At 40.6% G+C, this 13,764-nt stretch overlaps 1 protein-coding gene across 1 annotated transcript in view; it reads left to right on the top strand.

The window, feature by feature from the left end:
• The window catches only part of CHD1L (chromodomain helicase DNA binding protein 1 like), a 28,221-nt gene extending 18,842 nt beyond the window's left edge, over positions 1 to 9,379 (top strand). Inside the window, exons 18-23 of the mRNA XM_082205937.1 lie at positions 2,318 to 2,526; positions 4,897 to 4,995; positions 6,414 to 6,484; positions 6,719 to 6,833; positions 7,623 to 7,731; positions 8,855 to 9,379. Coding sequence (XP_082062063.1) covers positions 2,318 to 2,526; positions 4,897 to 4,995; positions 6,414 to 6,484; positions 6,719 to 6,833; positions 7,623 to 7,731; positions 8,855 to 8,924 — 673 coding nt within the window. The 3' untranslated portion in view covers positions 8,925 to 9,379. The remainder of the gene's footprint in view (positions 1 to 2,317; positions 2,527 to 4,896; positions 4,996 to 6,413; positions 6,485 to 6,718; positions 6,834 to 7,622; positions 7,732 to 8,854) is intronic.
• The last annotated feature ends 4,385 nt before the right edge of the window (positions 9,380 to 13,764 follow it).

Genomic DNA, 13,764 nt, shown 5'->3' with positions numbered 1-13,764 from the left:
AGGAAGATTTATTTCAGCTGTAAAACGTCATTGATATTTATATTATTTTTGTAGGTGTATCCATAGGCTATGACGTCTTAGGTTGTGAAAAATACAGAAAAAGCATCTGAATGAGTTTCAACTCTAAAACGGGCTGTTGATCCATTGACTGCTGTGGAGCTGCACAATTTTTCTTTCTTTAACACTATCTGCTATTTTCCGTTTTGTGAAGCCAGAAAATAGTATTTCTTTCTAACTTCTTTGCTTTTACTCAATATGTGGCTCAACTTTGAGACAAGCTGCTTTGAGGGGCCAGACAAAAGCATATGTGTGTTGAAAAATTTCATTTGGTCTAGGCTGTTTTCTTTTCAGCACTGTAACTTGATGGAAATAAGAATGACATTCCGAATATTTACTGAAGGCATTTGGCTGTGATATTTCCTGACAAATGTCAAAAACGCCCTGGCACTTTTGTTCAAATTTTAAGACTTACTGCTAAAAGTTAGCAAGTTCCCAGTTCAATGTTATTTTCAACTTGCGGTACCTGTTGACGCATGAAAATGTTTAGCCGTTGTGTCACTTTGGGCTGCCTTCTCAAATAGCCTGACTCCGAGAAGACTGCCAGAGCAGGCCCCAGGCCTCATAAGAACATAGTGGCCCATCGAGTCCAGCATCCTGCGCTATATATATATATATATATACACACACATACATACATACATACATATAGGGTTTTTTAAACATATCATTTCCAACAATCATTTAACATAACTTTTTTTCTTATACTATATTTTAGACTTCCGTCAACAACTTCTGAAGATTTTCCATTCTCTATCACTTGTCCTGTATTTCTTAATTTCTCTATTACTTTTAATTGCCCTTAACTAATAATTCTCATCATAGTCTTTCTTGCAATGTTTCGAATAGTCCTCCTTACAGAACTTCCTGCAATCCTACTAACGTAATCTGTTTATTACAGTTGCTTTTCAAATAGTTCAAATATTTACTCCAGTCTTCTAAGAATCTGGTCCCGCAGGTTTCGAATCCTTCCTGTTAATTTATCTAATTCTTCATGGTCCATTAATTTCATTTGTCATTTTTTTTCCGCCGGTAATTCTTCTTGCTTCCATTTTTGTGCCAATAATATTCTTGCTGCCGCCATTGCATATAAAAACAACTTACAATCCTGTCTATTAATATCATCCCCTACAATGCCAAGTAAAAATGCTTCTGGTTTTTTTTAATAAATGTATATTTCAACATCTTTTTCATCTCATTATATATCATTTCCCAGAAGTTTTTCACTTTTTTCCATTCCCATCACATATGATAAAAAGTTCCTTCCTTTTCTTTACATTTCCAACACTTATTACTTGTTTCCAGCATCCTATTCTCACAGTGGCCAACCAGATGTATATGGGAAACCAGCCAGCAGAAGACGAGCCCAAGAGCTCTCTCCCCTCCCATGGTACCTTGGTTTATGAACTTAATCCATTCCGGAAGTCCATTCTTAAACCAAGGCGTGCTTTCCCATAGCAGCGGGGGACTCAATTTACAAATGGAATACACTCAACAGGAAGTGAAACATGTTCTGCTTCCAAGGAAAGTTCACAAACCAAAACACCTACTTCTGGGTTTGCAGCATTCTTAATCCAAGTTGTTCATAAACTACCGTATTTTTCGCTTTATAGGACGCACTGGCCCATAGGACGCACCTCGTTTTTTGGGGGGGAAATGAATAAAAATAAATTATCCCCCCCAGCCGCCGGGCTGGGGTGGGGGAAGCCCGAGCTTCCCCTGACCCCAGCCCACAGAACAGGCTGCCGCCCGCAAGCCTTGCGAGCCCAGCAGGAACTCCCGCTCACAAAGCTTGCGGACACCTGCACAAAGCACGGGGCGTCCTCCGGAGGGCACCCCGTGGTCCGGGCTGCAGGACACACCGACGCCTCTCGCTCTCCAGGCATCAGCGAAAGCCTGCATTCGCCCCATAGGACACACACACATTTCCCCTTCATTTTTGGAGGGGGAAAAGTGCGTCCTATACTGCGAAAAATACGGTAAGCTGTTCTTAAACCAAGGTACCACTGTATTTGGAAGCATTGCTGCCTACAACTGAGGAAGCAGAGCATGGACATCATGGCTAGAAGCCATTGATAACCCTTTCCTTCATATATTATCCCTGGGCAGGAACTCAGTTGACCATTTATGCTGTATTATTATTGTCATTATTATTATTGAGTTTACAGTAAAATAGGCGGTGTATTGCTAATACAAAACATGGGAAACCTCTCTTAACAACCTGATGCATGCTTCTTCTTCTTCTTCTTTTTAAATTCAGGATGGCCTGGTGGGAAGCAAATCACTACAGGTCTTACGGCCTGGAGTCAGAAGAGAGCAGCGAAGAGGAGATCGAAAGAGATTTAGAAAGTGGGATGGGTGCAGATTTGGAGTACGCAGACCCTGACCTGAGCTCCATCAAGTATGTTATAGGTGATGTTACCCACCCCTCTGCAGGAGAAGAGGATGCCATCATTGTGCATTGTGTAGGTAGGTGGAGCAGACTTTGCTAGAAGAGACCTCGTTTTTTATTCACAAGCCATAGCGTCCTCTTAGGTCACATTCACACCACACATTTGAAGCACTATGATACTGCTTTAAACAGTCATGGCTTGGAGCTGTAGGGTATTAAGGGTGCTGAGAGTTCTTAAAAAGGTAAAGGTAAAAGACTCCTGACAGTTAAGTCCAGTCGCGAAAGACTCTAGGGTTGCGGTGCTCATCTTGCTTTACTGGCCAAGGGAGCCGGCATTGTCCGCAGACAGTTTTTCTGGGTCATGTGGCCAGCATGACTAAGCCACTTCTGGCGAAGCCAGAGCAGCACATGGAAACGCCATTTGCCTTCCCACCAGAGCGGTACCTATTTATCTACTTGCACTTTGACGTGCTTTTGAACTGCAAGGTTGGCAGGAGCTGGGACAGAGCAACGGGAGCTCACCCCGTTGGAGGGATTCGAACTGCCCACCTTCTGATAGGCAAGCCCCAGGTTCAGTGGTTTAGACCACAGCACCACCTGCGCCCCTGCTGAGAGTTGTTAGGAGACCCCTATTCCACTCCCAGAGCTACAGTTCCCAGAGTCCCCTGTGAGGAGGGATTGACTGCTACACCACCCTGGGAAATGTAGGTCTCTGAGAGGCACTAAGGATCTCCTAATAACTCCCTGCACTTCCTATGATTCTTTGAGAGAAGTCATGGCTATGATAACACAGTGCTTAAATGTATGATGTGAATATGGCCCTAGTGTCCTGGTCTGGTATTGAGTCTCTGCAGATTCTAGGATGCATGAAAGGCACAGGAGATAGAAATTCAGTCTGATGTGGAATTTCTGGAGTGCTCTTTCCTTTAGCAAGAACACAGCAGGCTGATGGTAGAAGGAAGGAGTGTTCTTTCTCTCTGCCACGGTCCTCTTGGTTTTGTCATGCAGTGGGGAGCTTTGTCCCCTGCTCATTTAATATAGAAATGCAGTGAATTGGTAAAGAAGGGATGAAGCGCTCCATACCTCTGCCAGCAACCTGCTTGGTTTCTGCAACACAGAAATGCAGGAGTCTCTTCCTCTCTTCTGGCAGGCCATTCACTTGCAGCAACAAGCCAAGCGGTTTAAAGCAAGGCTGGTATATAGAGAGGTCATTAAACTCAATTGGCTGCACAAAGCATGAAAATAATATACTTGCTCGTATAATCGAATGTCAAATGATGAGTAAAAGTCAAATAGTTAAGGAGAGAACTGGTGTCCGTAAGTTTTCTTGTGAATACTGTCTGTTCCAGAATGCCAAGAACTTCACTCAGTCTTTGAAGACATTAGTTTGGCATTAAGTCTTCCAGCATGAAATAGGAGAGGAGCGCTTAATTCATTCACAGTCATGTACCATCAAACTTCTCTGCACCTCTCTGCTGCCTCTTTTAAAAACTCTTCTGACTGTTGCTAACAACAATTTAGCCTTGGCCAACAAATTTCTAATCAGTTGACTATTTGCACTCTGTACACAACTCTGTAAATCATTTAAGAGAAATACTTGAAGGATATGAAGCCCTCTGATTCCCAGCCTGGGATTTGTACATCTTGTTCTGCCACTATAAAGTACCTTTTCTTAAAACAAGGTGGCCTGTAAGTGAGTATGTTTCATTTAGCATCATATACCACCCCCAGGCTGCCCTGGATTTTCCCATCCAAATTCATTTTTGCTGCATTAGTGACCTCCAGAAACGTTCAGGTGGCACAGTCTAAATCAAGGATGCAGAGCATAGGGTCTTTCAGGTGTGCTGGATCACAGTTCCCATCGTCTCTGACCATTAGCCACCCTTCTTTTGGCTGATGGGAGGTGGATCCAAGAACATCTGGAGGGATACTGGTTCTTTATCCATGGTCTAAATGCATAGCACACGTCTTTAAGCAACTGCTGGTCACTTATGGCTTGAGTGGCTGAAGTCAGAGTTGCTAAAAATCTGTTAGTCGGTAGCAAGTACATTACAGGAGGTATTTTATTGCTGTTGATCATTACTTGTCTGGGGGAGTGGCACCATTCTTCCATCAGGGTTTGGATCACTCTTCCACATTAAAGCACCCAATGAAGAGGTTTATAATTCAGCTACAGAGCCATAACTCCTTACCATCACTAAGCCATACAGGATTAATGCATTTACATTTGCCAAGGCAATCTCTAAAAACAGATTAATATCAGAAGGTCTTGAATTGCCTTGAAGGCCAGATTTGTAGCTTGGAAGTGCTCTCAGACTTTGTCATGTTAGTTGTTCCATTCTAAGAATGGATCTCCTACGAACCATTGGAAGCTGATCTATATGAATTTCAGTCTCATGGACCTTTTCCCTCCCTTTAAAATAGTATCATCTAACTCTCTGCTTCAGATGACTCGGGCCGTTGGGGAAGAGGAGGCTTGTTCACAGCTCTGGGGAATCGCTCTGACCATCCAAGGAAAATATATGAGCTGGCAGGAAAGATGAAAGGTAAGCAAGAGATAGGTAAAAGCTACTGTAGTTTTAGGGGATTCCTCCTTTTTAAACTGTTATTTTTAATCAAATTATCTCATTTATAGTGTAAGCATTTAAGACGCCTCATTTGGACAGTCTGTTTTCTTATTTTCTCTGCCTTAGATTAAACTGTTTGGAACGAACAGGAAATTGTTCCTTTTACTTTCTTGTTCATTATTGTCTGTGAGGAAAGAGCTACCATCCCTTCTAGGGCAGAGTAAAGCTGTAAGAGAAGCCTGTGCTAAGATTAATTGGATGACAGTTGCTTCATGTGTTCACTTCCAGTCTCTAACCTGCCAGGTGTAAGTAAACTTCCGAGTGAATGCACTTCGGTGCATAAATTTATCCGTTATGCTACATAGATTCCCGGACCTTCTTAGTGGCTGCTTCCAGACTTTGGTATTCCCTCCCTAGAGTAGTTAGACTGGTTCCCTCCTTGTTGTCCTTCTGCCGGCAGGTGAATACCTTCTTGTTCCAACAGGAATTTGGGAGCTGACTACTCCCAAAATAGTCAGTTTAGTGATGGGGCTGGTGCCTTGCTGTTTTTGCTATGATTGTCTGTATGTTTTTCATAGATAATATATTCTATTAATGTTTAATGTCTATTAATGTTTGTTTTTTAATGATTGTGGGTTTTTCCTGTGTTTTAGCTGTTCTTATTTTATCTGAAAGCTGCCTTAAGTCCCTATCAAGGAAAAGGCAGGGAATGAATGAATAGATAAATAAATAAATGTCCCTGAATCAGCTAAGAGTATAAACTGGATTCTTCACTCAGATTTTAGCCATAAGCTCACCATGTGGCCTTAAACAAATCTTTCTCTTTGGCTCCCCAAATTTGGAATAATAATACTGACCTGCTTTACAAGATTAAAGGATACTGAGATAATGTGGGTGAAATGCTACATAAAACCTGGATGAGATACCGGTTAGTCCCATTATTCATATCCCCACATCCCTGCAGTGTGACATCTCAGCACACCTGTAAACAGTTGGTAACCTATAATCCAATGAATGCTGGCATTGAAAGCATTGCCAGCTGACTGATGGAACATACAACTGTTGCAGTCATAATTTAGAAATTTCCTTCTCTATTGCTTGCTCCTGGCAACTTGATGGAAGCAATCTGGATTAATCTACACAGGAGACAGGAAAGCCCAGTTAAGGAGCTAGAAAAAATCATACTCTGCTAATTAATTAATTAATTAATTAATTAAAATTAATTCTGCTTTGTCTACTATGTTCACCATCTATGAAAAATCAGCATAATGCTAAGTACATGAAAGAGAGAGCAATACAGCCAATCTGACTTTCAGAAATTCATCCTGAGTGCATTTTCCCCTCAGTGTTCCACAGAATTCAGTGTTTTTTCCCGTTGTTCTTAATTATTTTTGTAGACTTGACATTGGGAGGAACTCTTTTATTCCCCATCGATGATAAGGAATCCAGAAACAAAGGACATGACTTGGTAACTATACAAACAGATGGTTTGCATTTCTTTCGTTTTAGTCATTCCAAATCTTGTTCCTAGCATAAAAGCTAGAGTATCGGAATTGTTCCATACTTATTCCAGAAGCATAAGTGTATTTGCAAAAAAAAAAAAAAAAAAGAGGAGGGGAAAAGAGTGGGAGTGTTTCTTGCCTATAAGCCTTGCACTTAATTTTCGGTTTATCTGATCACAGCATATATGATTTCTTCCTAGCTGGCCCTTATTGTAGCACAGCACCGAGACCGTTCGAACAACTTGTCTGGAATTAATCTCCCTGCTTTGGAAAGGGGATTAAAGAAAATTTATCTTGCGGCCAAGGATAGAGATGGTAAGTGTGCCTGTGACAGCAAGTGTGCCAGTTGTTGAGAAGGTTAGTGCCTGAAGTCCCGTTTAAACAAGTTGAAAGGGATGGCTGGGACATTCGGATCCTCTAGAATTCCTGCCATTATGGGGTTATTCTCTTGGAGAACTCCATGTCAACAGAAACCCCAGCTGTGGTGAATAATGTCAACTGTTTGGAATCGAAAGCTTCCCACGTTTTCTGCAGTGCACCTGCAGCTTGGGGCAGTCTTAGTTCCCTCGCTGCTGATAAAAGCTTGGAATTCTCACTATCACCACCAGAAGCCAAAACAACTAAACGTTTCTGATAATTTAACCTCTCACTAAAGAGGTTACGGTGTCCCCAACACTCCTAGTTTATTCCCTTTGCATATCTTTCCCCCATGTGCCTATGTGTTCTGCCTTTAATAGGGTTACTTACGTAATTATGTTTAAATATTTATTTGGATGGTGTCGTTTTAGTTGCATTTTTTAAAAAAATTTTCGGTAAGCTGCCTTGGGTCCTGTGCTGAGAGATAGGCGGAGTATAAATAAAACGAACTGTGCCAAAGACTCTGCTGTTCTTCACACAGGATCAAAGGGGGTTAAATAACTCTTTGCCTCTGGAACAGGTGGCTAATGTTTAGGGCCAGGTGCACCCCTGGCTTCCGGTTACCTATCCCTAACCTTTTTGGTCCCGTGACAAGAATTTCCTTTGCAATATTAACTACCTAGTTACATATCCTTTGTTTTCATGTGAACTACAACTCAGACAGCATTTTTCGTTTCTTTCTCTCAGCAAGTGTCCACCTGCCGCGCATTGGATACTCAACCAAAGGTTTTAATTGGTATGGGACAGAGCGTCTTATCCGGAAGTACTTGACAACAAAAGGCATCCCCACATTTGTGTATCCTTCTGAAGTGCACATCTTGCAGTTCTCAGTCTGCCATATCTGTAAAAGCCAGAATGTAGAGGTTGGAAATTAATTGCATCTGTTTTACACAGCACATTGGGACCTTCCAAATGTTAAAGCACCAGACTGGCACTGCTTGATGAGTAACAGGCCTTACCACTTTCCCAACAATTTTGGAGGTCATGCTTTGGTTTTTAGTGAGGCCATGAGGTAGTGGTGGAACAGAAAATCTCTGCTCTCTCCCCAACCTCCTTTCACAGGTTTCTTAATACAAAAGGCAGATAAGTTGCAGTTTGTCCTGCAATTCTGGAAGACTACAGCATTACATTTTTATGTCTTTGAGGGAAATATTATTGCAGCTCAATCCTACACATATTTACTCAGATATGAGTACAGTACTATCATTTTGAGTGGTGTTTATTCCCAAGTACAGTGGTGCCTTGGTACTCAAACACTTTGGTACTCAAACAACTTGGAACCCAAACACTGCAAACTCAGAAGGAAGTGTTCTGGTTTGCGAACTTTTTTTTGGAAGCTAAACGTGCGCCGTTTTGAGTGTTACACTTCCAATTTGAGTACCGCACTTCTGATTTGAGTCCCACATTTCCATTTTGAGTGTTACACTGAGGTCTGTCTGTTTTTGCTATTTATTTTGCATTTTTATATTTGCAGCTCTTTTTTGTTTTTGTGCCTGTGTGGAACCCAGTTCAGCTACTGATTGATTGATTGATTGATTGATTGTGTGACTGCAGTACATTGTTTATTGCTTTCATTTTATGGATCAATGGTCTCGTTAGATAGTAAAATTCATGTTAAATTGAGTTTTAGGGGTTATTTTTAAAACTCTGGAATTGATTAATCCATTTTGCATTGCTTTCTATGAGAAAGCACACCTTGGTTTTGGAACGCTTTGGTTTTGGAACGGATTTCTGGAACGGATTAAGTTTGAGAACCAAGGTACCACTGTAAGTGTACACAGATCGCATTAAAACCTGCAATCATATGTAAGCAGCTCCAGTACGAGCTCCGTGCATAAGTACGTAAATATTTTGCTTCCTGACTAAAGGTAATAATAGTTGTAGGTATTTGCTGAGAACTCCTTAACTATTCTCTTCAGATACTACTTTCCTAGAAACAAGGCATCATCTTCACAAGCATCCACATCAGCAGCATCACTGCAACCATAAAGGTGTTAAAAAATCAATTAGAAATAACCACTCACAGTTCACAGCGCTGCTTCCTGCTCTTTCTGCAGCCAGTCAAGATTCATGTTGACTTTCTTTATAATTGTTTATTTAAGCAAGCACACAAGAAGCATGTTTAGAAATCTGTCTCTCTATATCAGTGATGCGCAGCAGAAATTTAGACAGAGTTCCATCATGCATCCAAGTTTTTAGAACAGAAGCTGTACTTTTGCACTTCACCACAAACAAGCCTCCTAAAACTGGCTTGAGTATTTGGGCTTGGATAAGACTTGTTGACGCTGAGTACAGTTGGAGCCACACAGCGGACAAGAGCAGCACTATAGCAGTGTGACTTGGGCTTCCATCTCCCAGTGAAGTACTTTTTAAAAAAACTTTATTTTTTCAAAACATTTGAGAACAGCTGTGTTTTTAAAATAAACCACTTTTGTAAAATATGACTGAATTGTCTAATCTTTAAGTGAAATGGGTTCTACTACTTGGAAGAACATAAAGCTTTGTGATTGACAAGGTGGGCAAAGATACCAAATTAAAAGCTGTCTTCTTAGGGCCACTGAAAATGCTGTGTAGATCTTGCAAGGGCTGTCATATTTGCAAACTGCTGATGAAGTCAATCAGCCCAGTTAGGTTAATAATCTCTGTGCCAACAGTTGCCAGGAAAGTATCTACTTTATGATGTAAGCTTAGCCCAAAATGTTGCTATGGAAACTAATTCACTAAGGATGCTTTAGGAAAAGGAGCAGAAAAAGACACAACTTTGTCCCTTGACCCTGGCTGGAGGTGGTGCCATCAAAGTGTCCCTGAAGTTATTGTAGTCCTGCATGTTTTTAACTGTTTACAATGTTCTTTCAAATAAATTTCCCAATCTTTATTAAAGTTTTTATCATCCTGGTTTCCGATTTTTCCAGTCATTTTCACTATTTCAGTATAGTCCAACATTCTTGTTATCCACTCTTCTTTTGTAGAAATCTTCTGGTCCTTCCAGTTCCGGGCTAAGAGCATCTGGCTTGCAGTCATAGCATACATGAACAATCTTTTCTGCTCCCTTGGAATCTCTGCACCTAAAATTCCTAATTAAAAAAGCTGCTGTTTTTTTAACAAGTGTTATTTTAAACATTTTTTAACTCATTATAATTTCCCAGTATGCTTTTATCTTTTTACAACTCTACCACATATGATAAAAGGTGCTCTCTTTTTCTTTATATTTCCAACATATATTTGAACTATTATACATTTTTGCTAGTTTACTGGGAGTTAAATACCATCTATACGTCATTTTCATATAGTTTTCTTTTAATGTACTGCATGCCCTAAATTTTAAATCTTTCCTCCACAACTTCTCCCATGCAGCTGTATATTATAACCCAAATCTCTTGTGCATTGTATCATTACCAATTTAACCTCTTCATCCTTAGTATCCTATTCTAGCAACATCTTATACATTTTAGACAGCGTTTTTACATTATTTTCTACCAGTTCCTTTTCAAACCTTGACATTTCATTACTAAATCCATTCCTTTTGTCAGTTTTAAATACATCATTTAATTGGTGATTATAATATTACTGATTATAATAAAGTTTCATTGAATTATTTCTAAAGGTCTCCTTTGGTGGTTTCCTTCTGTGATCTAAGCCATTGTCTCTCAACCTTGGACCTCCATCATCCCTGACCACTAGTCCTACTAGCTAAGGATGATGGGCATTGTAGTCCAAAAACAGCTGGAGGCCCAAGGTTGAGAAGCACTGATCTAAACAATTCATATATTCAATAAACATTTGCCATGTATTCGGCGTTCAGATCCTCCCCTTTCTTCCAGGATCTGGGCAATCTGCATCCGTGCAGGTGTTAACAGAAATGCTGGAAGCTCATTATTGGGCTAACCTTGAGTGATCAAGAGTCTTAATTCCTAGCAGCATCACTGCAGGAGACAATTTAACCACCATGTTACATACTAAGTTTTTTTTTTTTTTAATACGTTGCTCCAGAAAGTTTTAATGTTATCACAGTGCCACCACACATGGATATTAACAGCACATTTCCCTCAACAGTTGGGGCCAACTTCTTTAGCTATCTAGGATAGCCTTACTGGTGCATAATGCCACCTGTGCCATAACTTTAATGCAGACTCCCGGATTATGACAGAAACTGATTTCACTGTCAGACCACAAGGCGGCCTATTTTTCATTGGTTATTTGAATTTCTAGGTCCATTGCTCAGGGCATTTCTAGGTCCATTGCACTTAAAAGATTGCCATATTCAAGGGCTATTAGGGCTCTATACATTGAAGACACTATCTCCTTAAACAATTGAAAAGTTAACAAAAATGTCTTCTAAAATTGTCAGATTCTTGCATGCCTGGGCAGAGATATCTGGTTAAAAGGAATCCTAACAGCTGATTAAGGTGATATCACAATCATTTGAGATTTGGTAGATTGACAAGGAAAAGTTCCCTTCATGTGAGAATACCATTTACACCAAAATATTTCAGCTGTTCTGTTCCCAACTGCTCCAATCCGGCCATGCCCCCTGCCTCCTGAAAAGACAGGTGGAATCGGTGGGGTGGGGTGTGAGAGGAGAGACCAGCAGGACTAGCTTTAAAACCTTTTGGTTTCCATATGGTCACTGTAGCACATAGGAAGGGGTTTGTGTCTTAGCAAGCACAGTTAGTAAGACCTGCTCTATAGACTGGTTCTGAAAGTTCTGTTTTCACACATGGTTTCCCCTTCAGCTGGTAGATTAGCGCCATCAAGTTTTTAAATTGAAAAAGCATTCTACTAGGTTCAGAGATGTGGGATTCAGAATCTGCCCCCACAAACACTCCCATATACAGTTCCAGCTCCCAGCCGTGCCCTCTTCCCCTCATGTATAAACTTGTCTGTTGTGTGTTGCCATATTTTGAATTGTTGAGGCATAATTACAATTGGCAACACTGGAAGAGAAATAAAAAGCTCAGTTGGTTCTCTTCTTTGGTAACACCCCTGAATCATTTTCCTCCTCTGTTCCACCAATCTTTGTGGGAATAATAAATATTGCACTGACCTATGCGGGATTGCTGTAAGGATTTCTGAGATAATGCACGTGAAAGCTCAATACAGTCAATGTATGCCTTTTTTCTGTCATGGTGGAGCACAGACATTTTGATTTCATTTAAAAAAAATGTTTCTGGTTGCTTGGTGTTAATTTTTAATTTTTTCCTTTCTGTGGTTGCTCTGTTTAGTTGCTTCACGTCAGCTAGTCTTTAGGATTCAAGACATAAACCTATACATGCTTACTCAGAAGTGTCTTACTATGTTCAATTGGGCTTACTCACAGGTGAGTGTGCATAGGTTTGAAGACTTAGCTGCCATCCCAGGTTATCTGTAAAATTCATATTCAGACTGGATATTGAATGCATCTTCTCTCTGTCAACATGAACACATGTTGATGTGTGCACACTGCAAGTCCCCATGCAATACAGAGGTGGCCTTTTTGCATACTAAGGGAGGAAAGCTTGTTTTGAACTGTATATTGTAAGGCAATCATGTTTCTCCCAACCATATCTATTTTAAACTTTATTTCATTCCATTTATCTGTTGGAGATAAATGGGTTGTACCTAATCCCTTTCCTCACACCTTTTCCCCTCACAACAAGCCTGTACGGTAGCTTTGAATGAGAGGTTGCAATTGGCTCAAGGTGACCATGTAAGCTTCATGGGGAAGCCAATATCTGAGTGTGTTCTTATGCAGGGGGCAACACAGAGCTCACACAACGATCCTTGGTATCAGAACTGGAATGCTAAAAACAGGTAACCTCTTGAAAGCTGCAGAGGGCACAAAACACCACAGTTTGATTTTTGTGTGCTTCATTGCATGAGGGCTACAAAGTGGTGCGTATTGGAGTTGTATTTAGAAGTCAGACTTTGGACTTTTTCCAGATAAAGCAAAATTTTGCCCACACCATCACCTCCATCTCACTAAACTGGTGGCAAAGTGGGGTGCCAATCTGTGGCTCATCTCAGGTACCAAAATGTCTTGTTCTAGCCCTGACAGCTGGTGCACGCACTGTACAAAGAGGTGAGTTTTCTTTGGGCAGTAAATAACAGCAGAATGCGATCAGGACATTCTCAACACTTACTCAACATTAGATAGACTGTGAGCAGATGTTTCAGCAAGTCATGCGCACGCTCTGGGTTCTGTTGGGAGAGCACCTCACATCCCCAAGCAACACATTTTGGAGGCTTTTCTCGAATTGCCCGCCTTTGGTGTCTCCTGTCTCCATGGCTCAGGTGATTCTCAAGGCATTATGAATACTACAGGCGTTGTACACATTCAAAATGAAAAGTATATGCTTACTTTTTATATACTAGAAGAACCTCTGTAGGGCAGCTTGAATATTCAGTGTATCTGATGTTGCATTTTGAATCTGACAAGGACCAAGGTAACTGAACAACTTCCAGATATGTAAAGTTATTACTTGGCTAGTTATATTGCATGCCCATCCATCCAGGGTCTATTTTTATTTCTTATCTAACTTTATGAAGTTGTATCACAGTTGACTGTTAACCATTCAGGCATGTTGTAGTAGTGAAAGTAATGGTGTCGTTGGCATATAGTAAACAAAGGGATTTCTGCTACTGGTTAATCTCAAACATATGGTTTGGGGAGAGAGATATGGTGTTCTTCAGATAAAGAACACATCCTTGTCTTACCCTTGCCCTTATTAGAATGGAGTTGGTATGATTTACCTTACCGGGGATTACATGTAATGTCTGTTTTTGGTGTGTGTGTGTTTTTGTTTTTAAAAAGCTGTCCCTAGAGGTAATCTCTTTTGAATCAAAAACAGAC

Source organism: Podarcis vaucheri (assembly GCF_965113315.1).
Source record: "Podarcis vaucheri genome assembly, chromosome: 17".
Taxonomy (NCBI): Eukaryota; Metazoa; Chordata; class Lepidosauria; order Squamata; family Lacertidae; genus Podarcis; species Podarcis vaucheri.
The sequence above is the reverse complement of the archived record's forward strand: the minus strand, read 5'-3'. Positions and strand labels throughout refer to the sequence as shown.